The 9,732-nt window shown below is 38.2% G+C and overlaps 1 protein-coding gene across 1 annotated transcript; it reads right to left on the bottom strand.

The window, feature by feature from the left end:
* Positions 1-2,554: 2,554 nt before the first annotated feature.
* Positions 2,555-3,175, bottom strand: LOC306639677 (olfactory receptor 5G9-like; the record flags this gene model as incomplete). Its single annotated transcript, XM_079103457.1, has 1 exon — positions 2,555-3,175. The coding sequence occupies one exon, from the start codon at positions 3,173-3,175 to the stop codon at positions 2,555-2,557; it is 621 nt and encodes a 206-aa protein (XP_078959583.1).
* Between the last annotated feature and the right edge of the window lie 6,557 nt (positions 3,176-9,732).

The raw sequence follows: 9,732 nt of genomic DNA, 5'->3' as shown, positions 1-9,732 counted from the left end.
ACTATTAAGACACAGCAGCTGTGGGGCGTGGCAATTACGGAGCTCTGGGTTTCAGTGGATGCATATGTACCATGATTGACCAGAGGAACCCTGTTCAGCCCCAAGAGTCCAAAGAACCTCTGCTGCCAAGCATAGACCAAGCCTTAATAATTTTCCTTTAAAAAGAAAGAAAGAAAGAAAGAAAAGAAAGAAAGAAAGAAAGAAGAACAAAATGTTACTTTGTTTTACTATCAGCAGCAAACGCATTCACATCTGTGATGGTTTATGCCATCGTCCACCTAATTCTTTCAAAAATAAACAAAAAATATAAATCGAATTGGAAAACTTTGTGCGCTACACTACGAATCCATTTAATAGCATCCTATGGGCATTATTTTCTCTCCCGTTTCCCTGACTCCTCCTTTCCCCCAGTTTCCTTTATCTTCTCCCTCTGCGTCCAGCTCCACTGCACAGCCTGATCAACCCCTCTGAACTCAGGCGACTCTGTTATCAGTGCCTGTAAAAACTTCCTTTAGAGCAACTGCAATACTCAAAGCAGGTTCCCTGTCCCTGGAGGAGGAATCCACTCAGCTGTGAATTCCATCCTTTGCCTCAGAAAGCCCTAGCACACCCCCGCCTCTCACCCTGTGATCCCCGAGGCCAGGGCTTAAGCTAAATCCACACCCTGGTTTTTCCTTGCATCCCTTCTCAAACATGCCTTACCCTGCTTCCCCTCCTCTCCACATGCTCAGCTATAAATCGTGAACATCGTCTGAACATCATTGTACATTTGCATATCATGTCCAACTATTAGGACTAAAAAACCCTGCAGACCCTGGTTTTAACCAAACAGACTCTTTTCAAGCATGATTTTATCTTCTCTGAAAATAGCTATAATCCCTCCTTGAATCCTTCAGCATATTTTCAGATAGTAGAGAGGTGTTCAAAGTACCTTTAAACTCCATTGCTTTACAACTTGGAATCGACAACAAAAACCAACATGAAAATAGGCTATAAATTTTCTTGCATCTTAGTTACCTCTGATTTCTCAATACTCATGGCCTCTGAGTTTGTAGAATCTTTCTGGTGTTCCCATTCACTATTTTATATTTAATTTCTATAGTATGCTATTCCTATTGATTTTATCTGGAAGAACAAGCAAAATAGATATCAAATAATAGAGCAATAGCTAGAATAACAAGAGTCAATTACATAGAGAAACATCTGGAAATTCTTATCATCAAGATTTGCCTCTGGGCAGAATAGGATTTTAGGTTTTTATTTATATTTATGTATTTATTTAGTATTAGAACTTGAGGTTGGGGTGGTTTACCACTGAGATATATCCCCCAGTCAGTTTTGGAGGGTTGTTTGCTTTGTAGATGGGGTCTTGCTAAGTTGCTAAAGTTGACCTCAAACTTATAATCCTTCTGCCTCAGTCTCCTGCTTCTCTGATATACAGGCATGTACCACCATGCCCAGGAGGATTTTTACATTTATTGTTGTTCCTGTTTTGCTTCTCTATATTTTCTTTCTTTTCTGTAATGATTGTTACACTTTATATTTAGAAGAATAAGAAATCTTCATAAGATAAATTTTAAAATAGACATGAGGAATTCCTTTAGTTAAGAAGATCATTTGTGGACCTCAGTAACTCGCTCTGTTTGATATTTTCCCATTCTGCACAGAGGGATGGGGAACACATGTTGCCACGTTGGAAGTTCACATTATTCCAACAACAACAGTATTACTAGCTCTGTGGTTCCAGCATGTATTGGGTCTTGTATTTCCGGTAACAAAGATATTTAAAAGAGGTCGAAATATTCTGACTCTGTGAGTGACTAGAATCTTTGATTGTTTATAGGGACATGATGACAAAGAGCTTAAATTATTAAGTGGTAAATAAAAGTCATGTGGAATGAAGGATGATGTTGCCCAAACTGTGCAAAAGGTTTGGCACCTTGGAATAGCGTCCAGGTAGTCTAACCATGTTGGGAAGCTTTTCCTTTGTTTTCTGATTTGATGGGATTTTAATTTGAGGGGAGGGGTACTAGGGATTGAACTCAAGGGCACTCAACCACTGAGCCACATCCCCAGTCCTATTTTGTATTTTATTTAGAGACAGGACTCATTGAGTTGCTTAGCGCCTCGCTTTTGCTGAGGCTGGCTTTGATCTCGCCACCCTCCTGCCTCAGCCTCTTTCACCTCTAGGATGACAGGCGAGAACCACCACTGCGCCCCCTGCGGGGGTTTAATTTTCGATGAAAAACTTGCCCTTGGTGATGGTCCTACCCACGGCAGCTTTCACCTCCTTATTCCGTCAAGCTGTAGATGAGTGGTTTCAGCATGGGGACCACTGCTGTGTTCGTGGTGGCCGGAGCTGTCCTGGTGGTCAGTAGCCTGACCATTATGATCTCCTACTTTTACATCTTCGTCGCCATCCTGAGGGTCCGCTCAGCCGATGGCAGGCGCAGAGCCTTCTCCACCTGCTCGTCCCACCTGACGGCCGTCTCCATCCTGTACGGGACCCTCTTCTTCATCTCCGTGCAGCCGGGTGCCATTTCTTCCCTGGACCTCAACAAGGTGGTGTCGGAGTTCTACACAGCAGTTTATTGATGCGGATGTCAGCGCAGACCAGAGAGAGGAGCGGGGACATGTCGCAGAAGAAGTGGTTGACGATGTTGGAGCTGCAGAAGGAGAGTCGAAAGGCGGCGGTGGTATGGGTCTTGGTGTTCAGGAAACCCACCGCGGAGGGTCCAGCCACCAGCTGGGTGCACAGCCGCTGGCACATGGCGACTGCATACAAGAGCGGGTTGCAGATGGCCACGTAGCGGTCATAGGCCATGGAGGCCAAAAGAAGGCACTCGATGGCCACTAAGAAGCCGAAGAACCACTGCTGCAAGGCACACCCCAGGAAAGAGATGGCATTCCGCTCCGAGAAGAAGTCGGCCAGCATCTTGGGACCCACGACAGTCAAGAAGCAGATGTCCATGAAGGACAGGTGGCTGAGGAAGAAGTACATGGGCGTGTGGAGGCGGGAGTCCAGGCGGAGGAGGACCATCATGCCCAGGTTTCCCATCACGGTGACCAGGAAGAGGAGCAGAAAGAGCCAGAAAAGAAAGACCTGCAGCTGAGGAGGGAACTTCAGGCCGGAGAAAATGAACTCTGTGATCCGTGTGCGGTTGTCATCAGCCATCAGGAGGCTTTGGTTGCTGTGGTGAGATAAGCCAAGAATTTATAAGGCGTGCAACACCTTCAAATCATAACTAGTGGAGAAGAAACGGAGTTAGGACTTTAGATTTACTTAAAGCCTAAATAAAACGCTAGCGAATCAAGTGTATCATAGTGCTAAAGAGTAATATGACTTCAGTGCCTTAAAGAGGAGGTGGGTATTTAAGGAATGGTTCTGCATTAGAAAACCTATGAAATTAGTCACTACCCTTACAGACTACACAGAAAAGCACGACTATTCCAAAAAAAAAAAAAAGAAAAGAAAAATGGTTCAATAAAATGATACTGTCAGAAAGCTTTTCAAACTAAACATTAAAAGAACTATTATTTATGGATGATCTATCAAAATGTATAAAATGCATTCTACTGCCATGTACAACTAAGTAGAACCAAAAAAAGATTTTAAATAATAAAATATATTTATAAATAATAAATATTTATTTTATTATATTTTAATATAATAAAATTAAATCAAAAAAGAACTATTATTTAATAAAAAGAAATGTCCAGTAAATACATGTGTGCAGTAAAAAACATCAGAAACATCCATCTTATTATCAGAGACCATATTTGTGAGCACCATTTGTGGGCAACATAAATATCCACATAGAAAACCTAGAAGAAAGGATGGGGATGTAACTTAGTGGAGAAGCACAGGCCTAGTATGAATGAGGCCCTGGTTCAATCCACAGTATCTGGAAGCAAGAAACCAAGTAAGCAAGAAAGAAGGAAACCTATAAAAATTAAGACACTTTTTAAAAAAAATTTTTTTTTAATTTTTTATAGACTGCATTTTGATTCATTGTACACAAACTGGATACATCATTTCGTTTCTATGGTCGTGCATGATGTAGATTCATACCATTTGTGCAATCATTCATGTACATAGGGTAATGATGTCTGTCTCATTTCACCTTTTTCATACCCCGCCTCCCTCTCATTTCCTTCTACATAATCTAAAGACACATTTTTAAAAAAAAAATACAAGAGTAGTATAATAGATTAATATGAAAATGAAAAATAATTACATATAAATTGTAACAGGAAAAATCATACATATCAATTTGAATTCATAAAATAACTATGAATAAGTCTAGCAAGGAATCTTTAGGATTTGTGTGAAGCAAAATATAAACTATGCAACTGTTACTGAAACAAAGAAGTGACTAAATAAGTAGAAAACTACATTTTATGGATCAAAAGTCTCAGTTGTAAAGATGTACTTCCTCCTTTAAAATTTTTTCTGCTCATACTGGCACAGTAAGCACCTGCTTGGCTATTCTTCAAGCTGGTCTAACAGACGTAGACCAAGCCAACTGTGAAATTAGGAGGAAACCATTCTTGTGCTGGAGCTACCAACTGTCCCAACAACTCTCTGCTTTAAGAGACTGCTTTTTCACACAATGAGAAATCTCATTTCCTAAAATAGTAAATTTTGGGGGATTTGAAATCATGTCAGTAGATGAAACATTCTTTTCTGGAGGATCTGCGTCCCTGACATAGGAAAACTGTGGGTTTTTCACACAGGTAGAGCAGCAGGTAAGGGGCTTGAGGTTGTACCTGTCCGCATCAATCTTAACTTTGCAGTTTCCAAGGAAACAGAGCCCTGTGTCTGCCTTGTTTCTACCTGAGGTTGATTCCTTTGCATGCAGCTCTGCTTTGCTTTGAACCTCTAAAATTTTTCTTGATATAAATTTTACCTAAATTCAACCCCTCTCAGTGACTCCACCTTTTCACTTTGTTCCGTGAAACACTTACAGTTCTTAAGGTGTGTGGCCTCTCTCATTACAAAGAACCAATAAAGCCGATTTGGTCAGAACACAGGCTGACTCCTGGTTTTCCTAGACTGAGTGAGGATACTTACCAAACTACATGGAAATCTAATGCAATTCCAACTGTAATCTAAAAATAAGTTTAAATGAAATAATCCAATTTTAAAATATGGAAAAGTGCTGAAAATTAGCCAAAATGATTTTTTAAAAGAAAAACGAAAGAGGGAGTGTTCTATGCCAACAGTCAACAAAAATTATAAAGCTGCAAGAGTAAAGCAATGTTCCTAGAACAGAAAAGGAAATGAGTAGGAAAGAATAGAAAAATCAGGAAAACCAAAAGCTGACCTAAGCATACATACCAGTTCAGTTTAGCATAAATAAATGTTTATTTCAAAACAGAGAAATGAAAATGAATTAGTCATCAAAAGGTATTATAATATTTGAATGCATTTGAAAAAAAAATGCTGTTGAATTTCTACCCAACATGATTAAAACTAAAAATCTTAACTCTAAATATAAGACAAGAAACAGTAAACAGAATTACTATTTTGTTGTACAATGGTTTTCTTTTTGTGGGGACAGTGGAATTGGTTTATTTCACTTAGCATGACAGTCTCCAGTTCCATCCATTTACTGGCAAATGCCATAATTTCATACTTCTTTATGGCTGAGTAATATTCCATTGTGTATGTATATCACATTTTCTTTAGCCATTTTTCTGTTGAAGGACACCTAGGTTGGTCCCATTGCTTAGCTATTTTGAACTGAGTTGCTATAAAAACTGATGTGCCTGCATCTCTGTAGTATACTAATTTTTCTGAGGAATCTGCATATTTCTTTCCATGGTGGTTGCGCTAATTTGCAATCCCACCAGCAATGTAAGAGTGAACCTTTTTCCCCACATCCTCACTAACATTTATTGTTGCTTATATTGAAAGCTCTTCTTAAAGCATAAAATCATTAACAAAATGAAGGAAGTATGATTGTACTATATCTTATAAATTTAAGTGAAAGTCTGCCAACATGCACTTTACATAAAATTAAGATATTCAGACTGGGGATATAATGCAACATCTAGTGCAAGGGGTTAAAACCAGAACACACACACAAAAATATCACAAACCATTAACAAACCCCATCACAGCAATGGACAAGAACAAAACGTATATATATGTGTGTGGTATATGTGTGTGTGTGTGGTGTATACATATATCACTAAAGAAATCTGCAAAGTTCAATAAGCATGAAAAATAAAAACCAAAAACAGAAACCAAATTGAAACAATGATTATATACAATTTCCACCCATCACATCTACAAAGTATTGAGAAACACAAAAACGCGAAATACCTATGAGGCAGCGGAAGTCATGATCAAGGATACGTGAGGGCAAGGGGCCTCTGTGTGGTAATATCCTGAATTGCCATTTGGTGTTTTCAAGTGTTTATGGGATGACTCAGAAAATCCCACTACCGAGTCTTGACCCTGAGGAGACTCAGGGGAATGACAATGATGTCCACACCACCCATTCTTCAAAATGATGCAAAACTAGGCTCCATGTAAATATTGTCTGAAGCAATAGCAGCAAAATAAACCTGAGTATCATGTACCAAAGCTTAAAAATAAGGTGGTTTTAGGTTGCCAACATAGTCATTATTCAAATACAGATTTAAGAGAAGAAACTTACAGAATGATGAATAAAAATTACATCTTAAAAAAATCAACATTTTACTTAAAGATAATTATTTAAATCTGGGTGTAAATAACACAAAAGTGTGGAAGAAAATACAACAAACTAGCAGTCATGACCTCTGAGATAAAAAAGGACCAGGAAAATGCACTGGCAAATAATCAAATGGATCCCCAATTTTACCATGATATTAAGATTTTAAGACAAGAAGAAAATATAAATGTATTACCTTTGTTATTTAAAAAATAATCCAAATCCACACCAAGAAGAAGAATCTAAAGCCATTCCTTAAACAATTGCAACAATTACAAAAAGAAAAGAGCCACAATCAATTGATCTGGGAGTGAATCGAGAAGAGGCAAGAAATCTATGAACCCTTATCAGGTAGGAAATAGGGGGGAAAATGACAAGGTATATCTTTGGAGCTTTAGATTTTTAAAATTCGAAGATGCTAAAAAGAACTCTGGCCCCAACCTCACCCTTTAAGAATCAAATCTTCAAACTATGTACCCAAAAACCACAGAAATGTTGGCAAACTAGAAAATTGCTTTCTATCATACAGTGCTAAGACTGGGTGTGACTGACTTCATGATACAGAAGATTTGGGGGTACAATGTGTATGAGACTGGGAACAGCAATTGTGGGGTTTTGGAGCTCAACAGACTCCCTGAGCTCCTTACAAACATCAACACATTTGATGTGCGCTCAAACCAGGGTGAGGAACAAGGTTATCTGCATCCACAAACAAGTAATCAAGGTTCTGAGCGTGGAGTGTTGAAACCAAGCCCCAGAGCTTGTATTTCCTGGGGGGCGATGAGATTGACTGCTCGGTATGAATTCAGAGCCTCCAGACTTTCAACTAGACCACTTCCAGAGGAGGGAACCTGGGATCTCCCAAGGGCTTCAGAAGAGTAAAGCTCCTGTACTGGACAATGTCTTCAACCTGATCCTAACCTCTTTGTCTGTCCTTCAGGAGTTCACAGTACTGGATTGCTGGATTTCAATGCAGCATTTTAACCAGTGATGGTCTGACTATAATATCATTCTATGTTACTTTTTAAACATCAGTTGTATTTGTTTTCCTATAAATCCACTTGATTCATTTTGAACTTCTCAAAGTGTAGACAGAGAGAAAGAAATGAATGTTAAGCGTGACCTACACTTACTTTCTGATGAGGTCCTTTCTTCGCTGGAAATAACAAATAGAATTAAGATTGATATGGAGTGTAAACCAGACTCCTTTGCAGCCTGCAGTCTATCCCCTGACCCCTGTACCACTGCACAGAGAAGTCAGGGCTTCCAGGGGTTACTTGGTTTTATTCTTAATCTTCCCAAGGAACTAGCGGGAGTTCTTTCTGGAGCAAAATTAAGCATTCTTTGTTTGCATTGAAGTTCCCAGAAGTAGTACCTCATCCATTACTCATCCCAGAAGTAGTTACTCATCCATTCATTCAGGACTTCTCAGTCAACTCACAGGTTTCAGAAACCAATGTCATTGGAAAGAGTTACTCAACATCAGTCATCCTGATTTGGAGAGATAAACAAAGCACTTAAATGAGGTAGGGGAGATAGCAAGCCCACACCATAGGAACTGGGTAGACCATATTAATGATTTTGAAGTATATTCTTTGTGCATTGGGAAGCCATTGACAGATTTTACTCATCATGGTATGGTTAACTGAATGTAAAACTCTCTTGGTTTATCATAGATAGTCTTTACAGAGTTGCAGTAAACTCTTTCTACTCCTAGTTTCTAGTGTTTTAAACATGAATCTGTGCTGGATTTTGTCCAATGCTTTTTCTGCATCTGTTGAGAGACTCATGTGATTTTTGTCCTTAATTTATGTTGTGAATTGTATTTGTTTTTTGTTTGCCTCCCTGGGATGAGACCCAGGGAGGTACCATGAGGTATTGTCTTCCTAATGTGTTTTGAATGTAGTTTGCCAAAATTTTATTAATGATCTGCAAAAAATTTCATTAAAGATTTTTGCATTTGAAAAAATTCAACACCCATTCATGTGGTTTTTGTGCTGAAGAAACTAGGATGGAAGGAACTTACCTCAATGTTGTAAAGGGTATGTATGGAAAACCTAAGGCCAACATCATTTCAGAGAAAAACTGAAAACATTTTCCTTAAAATCAGGAACAAGACAAGGATAATGACTTTCAGCACTTCTATTCAACATAGTTCTTGAAACTTTAGCCAGAGTGATTAGGCAAGAGAAGGAAATTAAAAGGATACAAATAGGAAAAAAAGTCAAATTATCTGTTTGCTGAAAGCAGGATCCTATATTGAGAAGACCCAAACAACTCCACCAGAAAATTTTTAGTGCTGATAAATGAATTCAGCAACACAGCAGGCTATAAGATCAACATATATAAATCACTTCCCTATACTCAAATAGTGAAACTGCTGAGAAAGAAATTATGAAAAATACCCCATTCACAATAACCTAAAAAAAAAAAAAAAAAAAAAAAAAAACTTGGGTTAAATCTAAACAAGGAGACGAAAGACTTCTAAAATGAAAACTACAGAACATCAGAACATTGAAAAAAGAAATTTCAAAGAAGACTTTGGAAAATGGAAAGATCTCCTGTGTTCTTGGAGAGGCAGAATTAATTTTATCAAAATGATCATATTATTAAAAGCAATTACACAGAGTCAATGCAATTTCCATCAAAATATGAATGGCATTCTTCACAGAACTATAAAAAGCAGATCTAAAATTAATTTGGAAGAATGAGACTGTGAATAGCCAATCCAACCCTAAACAGTAAGAAAAACAGCATGAAATTGACTTCAAAACAGACATGGAGACCAACAGAAGAGACAGAAATAAACACACAGAGATAGTCATCTGATATGTGAAAAGGTGCAAAAAATATACATTGGAGAAAAGTTAAACTTTTTAACAAAAGATGTGAATGAAACTGGATGCAGAAGACTGAAACTAGATACCTACAGTTCACCCTCCACAAATGTCAACTTGAAGTAGATCAAAGTCTTAGGAATTTACCAGAAACTACAACTACTAGAAGAAAATATAGACTCAACACTCCA

The sequence above is a fragment of the Sciurus vulgaris genome (assembly GCF_902686455.1).
Source record: "Sciurus vulgaris genome assembly, chromosome: 11".
NCBI lineage: Eukaryota > Metazoa > Chordata > Mammalia > Rodentia > Sciuridae > Sciurus > Sciurus vulgaris.
This window is presented reverse-complemented; position numbering and strand designations above follow the sequence as displayed.